The sequence below is a fragment of the Falco punctatus genome (assembly GCF_963210335.1).
Source record: "Falco punctatus genome assembly, chromosome: 1".
In the NCBI taxonomy this organism is placed as follows: Eukaryota; Metazoa; Chordata; class Aves; order Falconiformes; family Falconidae; genus Falco; species Falco punctatus.
The window spans coordinates 12789467-12805737 of record NC_137580.1 but is presented as its reverse complement, the minus strand read 5'-3'; the positions used below and the strand labels follow the sequence as shown (position 1 = coordinate 12805737).

The 16271-nt window shown below is 38.5% G+C and overlaps 1 protein-coding gene across 4 annotated transcripts in view; it reads left to right on the top strand.

Annotated features, from left to right (window-relative positions):
- Nucleotides 1-16271, top strand: part of INPP4B (inositol polyphosphate-4-phosphatase type II B) — a 356888-nt gene that overhangs the window by 278546 nt on the left and 62071 nt on the right. For all 4 annotated transcript variants that reach the window (XM_080403492.1, XM_080403493.1, XM_080403494.1 and 1 more), the window contains 3 exons: nucleotides 9339-9511; nucleotides 10513-10636; nucleotides 11693-11810. In XM_080403492.1, coding sequence (XP_080259618.1) covers nucleotides 9339-9511; nucleotides 10513-10636; nucleotides 11693-11810 — 415 coding nt within the window. The remainder of the gene's footprint in view (nucleotides 1-9338; nucleotides 9512-10512; nucleotides 10637-11692; nucleotides 11811-16271) is intronic.

Below are 16271 nucleotides of genomic sequence, written 5' to 3'. Positions count from 1 at the left end.
GAAAAAACTTCAGATTTCCACCTCCCTCCCCAGTCTTAAAAAACCTCATGGTTTAGGATAATTCTCTTTGGATGCTTTCTGACATGCTTAGCAACATGAATGTTTACAGATTTTCCTTCACTCTCTTCAGCCCCCTGAACATGTCCTCTGTTGGTCTGTTTAAGCTGTGAAATATGTTTAAGTAGTCCATTTGAGTCTTTCATTTTAGTTATAAAAAGGTGTGCTCTTAGCTTTGATTCAGGCTCACACCCTACACAGGCAAATGAAATATTGGTTAGAGCTTTGAGCTCACAAAGCCAAAAAACCTTAGAAGTTACTTCCTTTTGTGTACTATAATAGTCATCAAATAGAATGAAAAGTGTCTCTTGCTAAGCAATAATAGTAATTGTAATGGTTATAAAATTCTAGATGTGATTTATTCAGCTGAGGAGTTGTCTTTTGGAGCTGGCAGGCCAAGGACAAAAAAATATCGAGAAGTTATGGCACCGGAATAAATTCTTTTCTTTTTCCCCTCATTTCATGGCCTTCTCTATTTCTCTTGAACCAGTACAAGTGCCCTTCTGTGAGAGCAGAATCAGTGCTTCTGCTGAGTTGTGCTGGGTGTTTGGTAACACCCCATCACATGGACACTGCAGGAGATTTGTGGGGCAGATCACTTTGTTTTCATGTTCTGCTTTTTGACGAAGACATCTTTCCTAATGATGTTTTCCTGAGGGTGTTGTGCAGTGCCTTTGACAGCTTATAGGACTATCAAGGTCATGTAGAAATGGAGATGTTTTAAAATAAGTTTTATTTATAGGACTAGATTACAAGATGGAACTTTCTGAAGAACCATCCAGGTGTGTGCCGAAGTTGGTTGCCTAATGGTTTTCAAAACTATTGTCTTTGGGGCTGGAATTTTTCATGCTTGACTTCTCTATGAGAGTGTGGGTTTGTATGTTTGTTTTTCTCTGCATCTCCCTCTCTGAAGTTTGGCATGAAGCCCCGAGGACTCATGGTGAAACATCTACATAGGGGCTGAGACTCTAAGTTTAGGGTTATAATTCTGCCTTAATTCTACTCCATTTTATATTTAAAGCTTGTCTGTATGAGTTCATAACTCTTTCCTAAGGAAATTTCTAAAATTACAGAATTTTATGCTACATACATTTCACAAGCATTATGTACGTGAAAATTTTGCCTTACCTTGCGATTATATATTATACCATAATTTGAGCATAATGTATTTCATTAACACTGCAAATGTATGGGCACAGATGGATTTCTGAGTCTGAAACTGCCTCAAGTGCTGGAGTTGACCCTAAGGAAAGTTGTGCTGCTGTTTGTAAGAAAAATGGGGAATACCCAGGGTTTTGACCTAAACATTGAAAAGTATGCTGTAAAGTATGGGATGAAACGTATGCTTATATTAGTAAACCTGACGGGTTTAATACTAATCTTTTTTTCTAGAATATAACAATGAAAAAGATGTCAATGCATGCATGCATGCTCATTTTAAATGACAGAAAATGTTATGACAATAATTTGATGCAATAGCATATCCCTGTAACTATAGATGTTGCCATAACATATATTCAGACATTCCTAAGATAGGTTTATATTTGCAATCTGTGTTGATATCATGTGATCTTATTCTTCTTTTCCCAACATAGTTATATTTATTGTTACAGAATCTTTGTAATCAGAAATATCAGTGGCACTTTTTTCTTGTACTTACCTTTCAACATGAATTATACCCTCCGTAGCCTAACTTTTCAAGCAGTCTGACCTTTGAGTGTATTCTTAAGACTGAATTTGAGTTATCAGTTACCAAGGTAACATGCTATGGTTTCATCAGTTGCAGGATTATGACTTCTGTGCAGGATAAATCAGGAAGAGTAGATGGATTTGGAAAGGGTGTGTGTGTATTCTTGTAACTCTAGGCCAATTTGCCTTGAAGAACTACTTAACAACATTAAATTCTTATTTTACCTTTTCATTTTCCGTGGGAGTCAGAATGTGAAAGCCTGTCCTGCAGCATTAGAGGTGCCAGTGAAACACAGTAGTTTGCTCTTATGTTTACACAGCCCCTGACAGATCTCCATCTTTAGCTGTGCTGCTAAAAGAGGCAGTTGTTCCCATCTGCTCCTTGTACCACAACATCAGAACTATCACCCAGCCATTCCTCCGCTGGCTCTGTGTGAATACTCCCTAATTTGCTACATGCAAAATCCACCACATTATCTCAAACAATTTAAGTTGGCAGTGTGGTTGTGCCTGGATTCTGCCTTAAGTAAATGATGGAATCATAAACTGTGTTTATGGGCAGATGAATTGGCCAAAGGTAACCTTCAGCACAGGTAGCAAAGAGCACCTGGTGCCATATTTCCTAGCAAGAATGAAGGAGAACGTCTGTTCATATCCACATTGCTATAGGCATATATGGGTTAATTTTTCTTGAGGAATCTGATACCTGACGGGGCATCATAAGTCTAGATTAAAGTGCTCTGTTTTTCAGTGCCCTAGGGATTGGCACTGCATCCTTTCAGTGCATCCCTCCCAATGTAATGCTGGTATAAATGAGAAATAAAACTGTATTCTACTTTTGTTTGCATCATCAGAAGAAGAGCTTTTACTGTGAGTGATCATTTAGTCAGGAAGATGAAAAATTCTCCCTTGGTCTGTGTTTGCTTGAGTAGCAAGCATTATTCTTTTAAGGAAACAAAATGCTTCTAAAAATCTTTCTCTTCCCTTCCTTTTCCTGATATTTTTTCTCCCATTCTCTTAAGTGTGTCTTCACATCAACTCTATTTCTGCACTTTTTTTTTTTCCCCCCTTTCACTTTTGTTTTATCCTTCTTTTTTTGATAGGGTTCTTAACTGGGCTATATGTAGCTCAGCATGTGAAACAACCCCTTCAGCAGTACTTTCTCCAAGTAGTTCAGTTATTGATGGAAGCTTAAAAATGTGTAAGGGAAGGAAAGGCTATTTAACTGAATCAACAAACTTTTTTAAACAAGATATCAGATTATTTAGTTGCACAACACTTCTAGAGTGAGGTTTATGCAATACTGCTATGTTTTGAGTGTATTAGATTTCTGCAGCTTTATGTCTGTTATTGCCATCACCACCTTTTTCAGTTTTTGTTGTGACTAAAGCTGCTGAGACACTTTATATATGTATGATTAGATGGTTTCCATTTTCACTATTAATCTATATGACAGTGTAGAAAATCTCAGATGATTACAATGGAATAATAAACCTTGATGAATTCAAAATTGTTCTTCTGGACACCCAAACTGTGCAAAGTAAACTGCTGTTACATGAACTGCAGAAATACCAGGGAGACTTATGCAGGTTTTTTGATGTTCCTGTGAGAAATGCTGCAGAATTATGAGCATACAACCTCATTCTTTCTCAAAGAGCTTAGCCCTCATACCAGAATTAAACTGAGCTCCTAGAGCTGAGTAGCAAGGGGAAGAAGTACGAGGCTGACCTTTTTACGGTGTACAGTTGAATACACGAACTCTACGAAGTCTGTTTTTAACTTTCCTTAAAAAACAAACAAACAAATTCAGAAGAATATTCCTGTCCTAGGTAAGTAAATTCAGACTCTGTGGGTTAATTATTTCATGCTGGTTTTGAGGGATTTACTGCTCTTTTGTGTTGCTTGGTTTGTTTTGCTTGCCTTTTCTTTGTAAGAGAGAGTTTGTCTAATGTTAGATTTGTGATATCAAGACAACTCATTTACGTTGTTTGAGTTTTATTATTTCGATCGTATCATGAATTGCCTGTGTGTTCAGGTATATAAGAGAATAAGTGGTTAGCTGCAGTGAAAAGTTAAGTCGTGGGTAGCTGCTGTTACATTTATCACCGACCGTCTGCAGGGCCTTCTGTTCCTTTAAGAGTATGACATTATGCTTTCTTCTGCTTTTAATTCCATGTTTACTTTTTAACTTAATACCATGTATTTATTGAGATGACTTGAACCCATCAATGCTTTCCACTGATTTTTAGATGATGCAGACAGCAGTGACAGAATTGACATTTTTTTCTGTTACCAGGGCAAAAGGAGATAGGAGTGCTATTCCAAAGCTTTAGAGCTTCTGTTTGATTACCAGCACATTCTAATAAGCACTTCAATGGGCCTGACTTTGAAAAGAGCAGGAGCTTGCTTTTGTGCCAAACTTTATCAAATTTAACATGCAGTTTGACATATTGAAACTTGAATATTAGCATGTAGAAATGACTAGTTGGGTGCGAAGCAGGTCATTTGCCTGTGCAGGCATGTTGATGAAGAGAACATAGGACTGAAGAGCTTTTTCCAGCAGCCAAAGGGCAAATCCCATCATTAAATGAACTTCCACAACTCTCTGTCAGCAATGGAAGTGGAGTTATTTACTCAGTGCTTTGCTGCACATACTCCTGTTTTAATCTTACACTAACTACGTAGTGATGATACTACTACCTTTAATTTCATCCTTCCATTTTCCGTGTTAATATGTTTGGCTTTTATGCCTTGTTTTAGTTTCCTTTCCAACAGCTGATTAGCACATTTTTTAAATTGAGTTTCCTTGCTTCATCTGTAGGCTTTCACTCTTGCTTGAATGCTAAATATTCCAAACAGGACAGGCTGCCTTTATAACTGTAGTGACCTGACAGACATGCTGTAGTCTCCTTGTTGCTTCTTTTCTTGCTTCTAATGTCTTTTTTTATATGTTTACTCATTCATTTAATTCTTCAGTATTTTCCAAAGTATTTCCACTGTGCTGAGGATGCAAATCCTGCAATTTTAACTTCAATTTGACACCTGAAGTGTCAACATGTGTCTAAGTCCTTGAATGTGTTAAACACACAAGCAATAATTTGTACTATTCCCTTCTCTACAAAGGAAGTTGTAGGGACTCCACAAAGATTCTACAAAGCTGTCGTCAGTCTCTGTGGGAGTAGAGATCCTGAGCTGTGGTTGGCCCCCTGCATCTTGTTTACAACTGATTCTGAGCTGGCTGCCAGGTTTCTTATGAAGGGGGACTTGTAGGGCATCTTGCACCTCTCTCCACTCTTTTAGACATGTAAGCATTGACTTGTAACCAAGGAGTATCCTCACATATCAACAATGTTGTGGCGAGTTTGATCAGGATAATGTCAACCTGAATTTAGACCAGTATTTTAAAGGTCCCTTTACAAATAATATCTCCCTATGAATTTTATTAATATTCCATATTTAGCCCTTGCATACAAGACAATTTTATTTTCCAAATTCTACTGAATTTACTTGCAAGCTTCAACATACAATGCTTTTTTTATGTTTCATAAGCTTCAGTTTCACAGTGCTTCTCAGTTTCAAGGAGCAACTTAAAAGCTGCAGTATTTGCTATAAGTAGGTGCTTCTGAGGGATATTTGGAGCTTTGTGCATTGTTGATGAATGACTACGATTTATATTCTTGCTGGAGTATTTGCAACAGGATATCCTGCATAATAGGTAACGTGGCAATTTTAACAGACCAAAGATTGAGCATCTGTATAGATTTTTTTTCTAGAGTTGTCTTTACTGAGACCTCAGTCTGTGATACACCTCTTATTTTGATCTTCACACACTAAACTTGCCTTATGATAAAAGGTTAAGCGTGAGACTATACCGGTCCATTCATAAATATTCTGCTCTCAAGAAACAAGTCAATCCCTGTCTTAGATTTGCTATCTAGCTCCACCTTCTGGGGACTGGACATCCTTACTAATTGGGAACAAGAATTTTCAGCCTGAGCAAGTAGTAGATGATTGTTATGGATGACTTAGGGTGTGGCTTTATCTTCTTTCCTTTGAGCAAGTACAATTCTATTTATATTCTATAATAAAGTAATTTATCCTTTCTCAGTCATTAGAGTAAGGTTTCCTGCAAACTTACATTTTTTATTGTTTTCTACAAAGCAAAATGCATATGTAGGTAAAGCTCTGGATTCTTTGGGACATTAAATACTCAGTAGGATTTATTTTTAATATATTTAGCATGAATATCCTTTAATGAAAAAATGGCCTTAAGAATTTCAAATCTTTGAATTCTGTCTTAATACAACTATTACTGTAAAAACTTACTTATGTTAGTTAGTATTCCAAACATATAGTGTCCCCCCAAAAATCCTTGTGAGAAAACGATCCTGAAACTACTACAAATTATGTGCAAAATAATTTGGAATATCATAATAGAAAGTAGTTATCAGTTGTTTACTGCCAACCTGCAAGGCTGCATGAAGTAGAATCGACTTAGATTTGTTCTGGGTCCAGTTTTATTAAATATTTTCATTATTGACTTGGCTTATGAAATATGGATGATGCTTATAAAAATTGCAGATGCTTAAAGCTGGGAGAGGCTTTAAGCACCATGAGAGTGGGATTAGAATGGATCTTGATGAAATGGAGCACTGAAATATTAGGATGCAGTACAGTAAGAACAAGTACAGTTATGTTCCTAAAGAAGCAGAAATATACAGTGCAGATTGACTGGTAAAGAGGCAGCTTGGTAGAAACAGATCTAAGTGTTATGTGACTTGTGGCCAGTATGTGACCCCTTCTTTTATGAAAAGGAGTGTCAGTGAAGTTCTTTAGCCCTATCCCCATAACCTGAAATTGTAAGAGCAGGTTCACAAAGTGTGTTGATTCTAGAAATTCTGCTTTTTCTGCCTTGCCCTGGCTGTCAGTGTACTTGCAAGATCCTCGTCTGTGTCTGTATCCAGCTCTGCTTTCCCATGAAAATGGAACAGATGTCTATTAGCTGTGCCTTCAGGTCTACTTTAAAGTGGCCAAGTATGACCTTTTTCATTATTTGCTCGAGTCAGAAGCAGACAACGAACTCTGTTCTTAACGCACACAGCCTTGTTCGCTGGTTCAGTATGCCTTACATCTTTTGATCTCATTCTGCTGCGGTTGCCTGCCTTGACATTTATTTATTGATTAATTTAATAAATTGCTGTAACTTAAGACGCAAAAGGAGAGTTTAAATTGTCTGGTCTTTCTAGTCTGACTTCCAGTATGTCACACCTTGTGTCCTACCTTATTTCTAAATTTGACTGCGTCTCACAGAAGCCTCTGGCATTTGGTTGTTCTGCTTTTATTCCCTAGAATAAACAACCCTGTTAGTACTTATTATTTTCTCCTCATGAAGAGGGAAATTCCAGTTGCTGCTTGGCCTTTTTCATAGGCTTAAGGAGATTAAACTCTAAATCTTAGTAGCTCTCCCCTGCAAGCTCTCAGTTTTTTAGAGTGGTGTATTTAAAATGTGTATGCCAGACCTTGGCACGCGGTGTATCAGTACTCTCTTAGTCAATGGCATGTATAAAATCACCTCTTTTTGCTGGAACATGAAACTGGGGGTGGCTTATGTTCTGTTTTGTTCACGATGGCTCTAACTTCGTAACTGCTGTTTTCCAGGGAACAGTTCTTCGGTCTGTATTACTCACACTTAAATATGTATGACTCTATTAAAACACACCTTGTCTGACTGCAAAGACATTATTTGCAAAGAAACCTAGGTTGTTCTCTGTGACTGCTTTGTCCTTGTTCCTGTTTCTTCTCCTGTGCCTTATTTTTTCCCATTTTCTCCTGGCTTTCAGAGCTCTCTCCAGTCTTCCGGGCTACAGTTTTATTCATTTACACATTTTTCTGGAGCATAACCAAACTGACTTTGTAACAGACAGCTATGTTTTCCTGACTGAAGAACTTCTTCAGTACTAATGAGTCTTTCATTGGCCTGACTAAGAATGTTACCTGAAAGAATGTGCTGTTATCTTCCACCTAATTACAACTTAAATGGCATAGATTTTAATTATCATTGATTCTTAATTACACTAATCTACAGAAATATGAGTCGGTGATGGACTGTATTAAGTCAGTTATATTCCCTGTTTTTATATAGATTCTTCTGGAGTGTTGATTTCTCTTTCATTTTAAACTATAACAACAAAACTGAGATGCAGATTCTGAAGGAGGGTGATTTTTTTTATTATTAATATTTGCTCAACTTAGGTAAAACCATATGCAACTACAATGCAGGTTTGATTTTCTTAAATATGGAAAAATTCAGGAACAACTTGGTTAATTGGGCAAGTCTGAGTAAGCTGTTCTGATTTTCTTCCATTCCTTGTTATCACTTTTTTTATTTATAATGTATTAGAGTGCCATTTTTCAAGCATTTCATTAGCTTTTTTTCTGATATTCCTAGCATATATTTTAACACAGCAAAATATATTACAAAATAGTTCTAAATCTCTCTGCTCGAAGTAGCTAAAAAAATAATGAGTTCAATATCTCTAAATATTTAAAGAGAACAATATAGAGAGAAGCTAAAAAGAAAAAGGAGTGTGACCTGAAGGTTACTGTTTTTCCAGCCTAATCATGAAACAGATAATATCCTTTGAGATATCTGTTTGTTCTTCTGTTTTGCCTTCCGGCACCCACTTTTTCTTAAATATAGGCTCTCCACACCTTTTTTTATGTCAGTGTTATGGTTTGACACCGGCCAGCGGCTGAGCATCACACAGCTGCTCACTCGCTTCCCCTGCAGTGGGGGATGGGTCAGAGGATCAGAAGGGTAGAAGTGAGAAAACTCATGGGTTGAGATCAAGACAGTTTAATAGGTAAAGCAAAAGCCGCTCACTCCAGGAAAGTAAACTGAGGAATTCCTTCACCACTTCGCATCAGCAGGCAGGTGTTCAGCTGTCTCCAGGAAAGCAGGGCTCCAGCACATGTAATGGTTACTTAGGAAGACAAAACGCCATACCACATGACATCCCATGGTATGGGATATCCCTTTGACTAGTTCGGGTCAGCTGTGCCGCCTCCCAATTCCTTGTGCCCCTCCAAAAGTCCTTGACTAAGTATAAACTTTACCCAGCAAAGATGTGCTGTCAACATTGTTCTCACACCAAATCCAAAAGACATCACTGCACCAGCTACTAAGACAAAAATTAACTCTATCCCACAGGTAGTGTTTCATATGTTTAGACAGCAAGTTTTCAGTGCAGGAAAGAACAGGACATCTTCACCTTGACTGTATTAATCTTGTGCTAAACGAGTTTTCACTTGTATTGCTGTGTGCTCTGTTTATGACACTTTAATGCAAGTTTTACAGAGAAGTTAGGACTGTTTAAAAGTTACTGTTTCAGGGTATAGTTGGTTTGAGGCCAAGGATTTAGCCCCAGCCTTGCTGGTAAGCTGGAGTCCTAGCTCTAAGCATATTCTCCAGTGACATTTGCTGTACCACTGTGGTGAGGATAGAGCTGCAAGGTTGTTGTAAAGTGTAGGGCACTCTATGCAGCCACTGCAGCTGTCTTGCCATTCTGAAAAGGATTTCTCTCTTGTTTTAGGTGACTGGTATGAACAGCTTTATCCCCTGGTGATTACCCTGAAGGACTGCATGGGAGAGGTGGTGACCAGGGCGAAGCAATCGATGGCGTTTGTTCTGCTCCAGGAACTTGCCTGTGGCTTGCCACAGTGTTTGATGCTGACTCTAAGAAGAGACATCGTCTTTAGTCAAGCAGTAGGTTGTCTTGTGTCATTTATCTTCTACTGTTGCTGTAATTAACCATACTATTCATGCCAGTGTTTGTGGTTTTCCTTTTGTTTTTTTTTTTTTTTTCTTTTTGCAATTTAACACAAGTTTTTAATGTATTTTCCATTACATCCATTTAAATATTTTGTAATTTGATAGGGAAAATTATAGTAAATGGAAGTCCACAGTAATGGTATCACTGAGTCAGAGAAGTAGGTCTGCAATGGACTGGAAAATGTTACCTAAACTTCTTTTTGCACAAAGTATGAACCACAAAGCTATTTTTAGTCTTCCTATATTATATGCCAGTTTCCTCACCTGCAGGTGATGTTCTCACCTAGCCTTGAGTTTTCCTTGCTTCTGTTCAAACTAGGTAAGGTCACCTTGGAAATGAAGAACATTTGGAAGGGTTTTTTTTCAGTTTCTATCAGCATTTTATGTGTTTGAAGACTATTAGCATGCCTTTTCTCAGACTTGGCTTGTCTTGGTAAATAACTGCAGGTCTTTTGATCTTCTCCTGTACATCATGTTTTCCAGATAGATTTTTCTATAAATGATCTAATTTCTCCCTGAAGTTATATGGTTTTCCTAACATAAGTAAGGAGTTCAGGTGCAACTGCCAAAGAGATTCAGTTGCATTAGGTACCGAACTGCTTTCAAATCCATCATAATTCACAGCCTTATGTGTTTATAGCCTGCCAACAAAGGTTCTGCTTTCGCTTATGTTGGTGTAAGTAACACACAACACCACAAAACAAATGAAGCTTATCTAATGTAAAATAAGGGAATATTTCACTGCTTTTTACACCCCAAAAATGCTTCACTAATATATTAATATGAAATTATACAAGTAGTCACTAAACAGAAATATCTGTGCTGTTTTCTCAATATCTAAATATAAATTCTGTTGTGTATAATGATAGCAAGCCTCATTTTAACTGTTATAACAGTACCTCTGTTAATTTCACATTTTTTCTTTGTCTTTATAGCTTGCTGGATTGGTCTGTGGGTTTATAATCAAATTGCACACAAGTTTACATGATCAAGGATTTTTACAACAGCTTCATACTGTTGGATTGCTTGTGCAATATGAAGGACTTCTTAGTACATATAGTAAGTATTGTTCTTGGGTAATTATGTTCCTTATGCATCCAGACCAGAAGTTTACTCAGAAGGTTCTTATTTTAACCTCTGTTCTGCTTCCAGCAATTTGGCTTATTGAATCAACAAATACTATCCTTAGTCGGCTTCTAAATAATAGCACATGTGACGTCATTGATACTGCATTGTCAATTCTGCATTAAAAATTACTCATTTATTTTATTCTCAGTTCCTCTTAGAACAGTAGTTGCTAATGATTCCATGCAGAATGCTGAACTACGCTGTCTTAAATGCAGGAGACTCCTTCCTCAGTACAGCTAGCGGAACTTTTGGTTTTAATAAAAACTGTCTCCATTTATATAGGTATATTCCCTGACCCAAAATAGCAGGTTTATAAAGCAAACCCAAACAGCAGACTTAGTGTTACTGACTGTATCAGCCTCTGCACTGACCACACCAGTACTTGTCATGTGAAGATGGCTTGAAAACTGCTTAATTCCTAGCTTGTTACAGATGCCATTATTTGACAGGTATTAAAAAGGACATTTGGAGGGGAAAACTGCTGTATGTTTCAAAATGCTTTGAACTAGATGTATTGGAATCCTTCCCCAAATTAGAGATTTTGACCAAAGTGGAAGGATTTAGCATTTGTGAAGCTCTTTAATGCACAGGCAATTGCAGATCCTCGCTTGGAGATTGCTGTCAGGCTCCCTTTTGCATGATGCTCATTGTTGTTATTCTCAAAACCTTTGTCCTCCATCAGCAGGACAGTCTTTAAAAACACTATCAGAGTAGACAAAAATGGCTTTTCTGAGGTTATTCTATGCACATATAGAGCAGGCTGATTTTCAGAGGTGCTTAATACTCATAGTTGTCATTTAGGCACAGAGAATTGTCAGCAGTTCTAAAAATCGGTCTGCTTTTATGTAGGTTACTTTAATGTGGATTTAGGGCTGTGATTTTTAGATGCACAGACTGGAAAATATAATCCCTCTATTGCTTTACTATAACCTATTCAGTGACTGATCTGTCTACTCTCTTAATAGCCTCTGTAATCTTTCCATATAGGTGAAGAAGCAGGGATGCTAGAAGACATGGCTGTGGGAATTTCAGATTTGCAGAAAGTAATGTTTAAAGTAATTGAAGCCAAATCAGAAGATTTTTTGCCTATTATAACTGGAAGGCGGTAAGAACTTTGTTTCCTGGAGCCCATGGCATGTAGTTGTAATCTGTAGCACACGAAAACCCAGGTAATGGTTTTCCTGTTGCTGAATTCTATTACATGGAAAGGGCAGTAGCTTTGCTTTTCTTGAGGTGAATGGAGGTGTAATGAGGTAGTAGGGTTTAGTAAAGCTAGTAGTAATATTGGCTCTGGGTTACTTTCCTGATGAAAAACTAAAAGTTGCAATTATTAATACAAATTAATCAAATGTGGGTTCTGCAGAGTTTCTGCTGCATTTTTCATGTATAGATACTGAATCAAAGAGAAGTGACAAGGTTAATATTTACAAAAGCGGCCTCTAACTGAAGAAACCTTAATTCTGAGGTGTCCAGATCTTGTATTTCAGTATGACAAATGAAATTGCATTTCTAAGAGTTAGGCCTTGATTGTCTTAAGATGGAAGCTGAAAAACTCAGATGCCAAAACTTAGTGGTCACTGAAAAATTATGCCTCTCTTAGTTGCTGAAGATTACAAAGGACATACACAACCTCAGAAATCCTTGGACAAAGCCACTACACTAATACATTGTGCATTTCACATAAGCACTGCTGAATATCAGGACATAAACTGAAATACTTCATTAATTGTGGCTGTAAGAGTGCTAACAAGATTGTTACAGAGGAGGAATGGGTTTTTCATCTTCATTATTATTCTAGTCTGAAGCTACAAATGTTTTTACTTTTGCAGAAATCCCTTCCTTAATAGTATCATTAGTCTTAAGATGGCTGTAAATTAAATTCAGCTAAAAGCAGCAACTTTTAGAAAAGATGTTTTCTCTGAAGGGGGCTTTCACCAGTGATTTACTTAATTATTCTGGATGATTCACTCTCATCCTATGGGCCTTCCGAGAAAGGATTGAAATAAATAGCAGGAAGGCCGAAGTATGATAGGCAACACGTCAGGAATAATTAAGAATAATTGTGGTGTGTAGATAAAACAGAAGAAATACATCTTTTGAAAATCACAGCAGTCAAAAGTCTTGAAAAATCCAGCAGCTACATTTACTGGCTTGCTGCCATTACTGCGGTACACTGAACTGTCATGCTAGGAGGTCCTGGCTTTGAAGGAGACTTGAGCTTTAAGCTGCTGCAGGCATTCTGGATCGATGTAGTAGTCCATCTTCAGAAAGAAGAGTTACTGCCTGTGATTGCTGTACTGTACTTACTGGCAGGTATTCGCTGGATAGAATTGGTATCAGAGAAAAAAATCTTTAAGGCTTATGTGGGGGAGCCCCTTTCCTGTTGGGCTGTGATTAGACAGCTCCTATCAGACAACATTGTTAGTCAACCATAAAAGGAGAAGACAGTGGAAAAACTAGTTATTTTCTAACTAATATTTAAGAACCCCACAATTTTTAGATTACTTCGGTTGTAACATAGTGTGGCTCGATCAAATGAAACTAAAAGGCTGTAGAAATGCAAGACAGAAAAATAAGCTACAAATTCTTATCTTGCAGAGTCAGAGTATTCACTTGTAATTGTTTTCCTAGGGAAGTGCTTGAAACTGAGATTCTAGGCACACAAACAGATCAACCCAAAGAGCATGGCATTGACTAGCATTGTGCTGACCTGCTGATGTGGGTGGCTGACCCCAGCCATCCAAGTGAAGTAAAATTGTGTTCGGGCACTCAGGTTCTTTTATTATAGGCAAAGGTATTTAATACTTAATTTTATAAAATTCTTTGATAAAGTGTATTTGATTGTGCAGATGAACTTTGAGGCATCACAGGGTTTGGTACCATCAGACTGTCACTTAGAGCCATGTTGAAGTGATCTAAAAAGTTTTTGCTTCAGCTGAAAGAAGAGCTGGGTAAAGCATCTCCCAGCTGAGACGCAGTGGCTGACCACGTGTGCGTTTTCTTTGTGCTACAAACCAAAGCAAAAGTGCATGCTACAGGCTGGGGGAAGAGCGGCTGGAAAGCTGCATGGAGGAAAAGGCCCTGGGGGTGCTGGTCCACAGCCAGCTGAACATGAGCCAGCACCGTGCCCAAGTAGGCCAACAGCATCCCGGCTTGTGTCAGAGGCAGTGTGGCCAGCGGGACCAGGGCAGTGACCGTCCCCCTGCACTGGGCACTGGTGAGGCCGCCCCTGGAATCCTGTGTTCAGGGTTGGGCCCCTCGCTGCAGGAGGGACACTGAGGGGCTGGAGCGTGTCCAGAGACGGGCAGCGGGGCTGGGGAAGGGGCTGGGGCACAAGTGTTGTGAGGGGCGGCTGAGGGAGCCGGGCTGTTTAGCCTGGAGACAAGGAGGCTGGGGGGGCTTATCGCTCTCTGCCACTGCCTGACAGGAGGCTGTAGGCGGGTGGGGGTTAGTCTCTTCTCCCAGATAACAAGCAACAGGATAGGAAGAAATGGGCTTAAGTTGTACCAGCGGAGGTCTAGATGGGGTATTAGGAGAAATTTCTTCACTGAGAGGGTGGTCAAGCATTGGCCCAAGTTGCCCAGGGAGGTGATGGTATCACCTTCCCTGTAGGTCTTTAAAAAACAGGTAGGTGCAGTGCTTAGGGACATGGTTTAGTGGTGGACTTGGAAGTCCTGGGTTAATGGTTGGACTTGATCTCAAAGGTCTTTTCCAGCCTAAATGATTCTATGATTCCATGCATGTAAATTACTTGTTCTGTTTGTTGTAATGAAACAAGAGTGTGCGATTTCAGCCAGCTGCTAGTGGCTGCAGGATCCATGACCCACAGCTGCATGGGGGTAATTTTTAGAAGCCTTCTGACAGAACTGCAAGTGTTTGTCTGTCTTCGTACATGATGATGACAAATATTAAGAGAATAAGGCAAATGAAGTAAAAGAAAGAGATATTCTTAACCAGTCTGGTTTTAGTGAAATCATATACATTTAAATATTTAAACTTACACCATTTGTTTTGGAAGAGATGATGATTTATTATTTACTCTCTTAAACACACTGGACTTCTCCACCCTGTTTTCCTGAGAGATCATTAAATGTTAAAAAATATGTACTGATTTTTCCTTCTCATTGGAGAATGTAGTAGCTGCATTATGCATCTCATGCTAGGATCAGCTCTTATCTCTGCACTGACTCTAGCCATTAAAGAGAGAAACCACATGGTGATAAAATTTACTGCTGTATAACTGTTTCTTGTTGAAGTAGAAGCATAGGACCTTTAAGATTTTTTGTAAATTGATGTCAAACAAGTCTTCTAGATTTCAGTACTTCACATTCTTTTTTTCTTTTCCCCACCCAACTTCAGTACCATTCCTGGACTTTATAGACAGCTCTCTGTCACAGCTTAATAGTCTTTTCCTTACGTGATCAGAAATGGGTTGTTTTCATTGTGTAGTTGGTTATAGATTTTTAAGTTAGCAGAGATTCTCTCTGAGATTATAAAAAAAATATTTTAAAAAATAAAACACAAAAAATTACAAGGGGACTCTTTCAGGTGGTACTGATGTTTGTTTATCATGCCTAAAGATCGGCATTTCCCAGTGTTCTTTCACACACTGAAAGTTGTAGTTTTGAGGGTGTGAAATGTAGCAATGCAGTGATTTGGTGGCATTTTGGTTCAGTAGTGTATGCTCTTTGAATTAGACTAAACCAACTTTTCTTCTCAACCTCATGAAAGCACTCCATCACAGATAAATGTTCTGGTACCACTTGACATCAGCTCAGAACGATCACATCCAGGTAGAGAATCATCGCTGCTATGCACAAATCATGTGAACAGAGTCCTTTACTGTCATACTTACTAAGTCTATTTCCTTCATATGGGTGATTTAAATAAAACACAAACCAAATAGACTTATCTGGGGAGTAGAACTATTTTTCCCCCCCCTTTTTTTTTCTTTTCTCTCTGAGACATGTATCCTCCATTCAAAATGGATAACCCCTTCAGTAGGAGCATCTGGCATTTACTCAAAGATTACACACTAGTTCTAGCCCATACCAAGGCATATGCTGTTGCCCTAGCTGGACATAATCACATTCCAGTCACAAGTCTGTACTGGGTCCATTTTCTTTTTTTCTCAGATATGTGGGCAGGATAGAGGTTCAGACACAGCCACTAGCTCTTCTAAGCTGAAGCTGTTTATCCAGGCACCTGCTCTGAGATAGTGCCACTCATCCCTCCAGCTTACCAAGGGTGTCATAGCTACTGCAGAAGCTGCCCTTTTTCTTCAAGGTTTTCTGCTTTTTCTCACCCAAATTCTACACATGGGTAATCCAGATTGTATTTTAATTCTTCAGCAATAACCTGATTGATTAAAATAAGGGTTGGAAGGGCTTCATGATAGATTATTTTAATAGGTGCAAACAGTTTTCCATCTTAAGTTTAGACACAAAAGTTGTGTGACTTCCTAGGCCTGGTTTCTGTAGGTAGGATAAAGATCCTCCTTCTCTCCTGTTGCTGTAATATTCTTCCTTCTTGGTGATACACCAAATAAGCTTTACAGAAGAGAAAA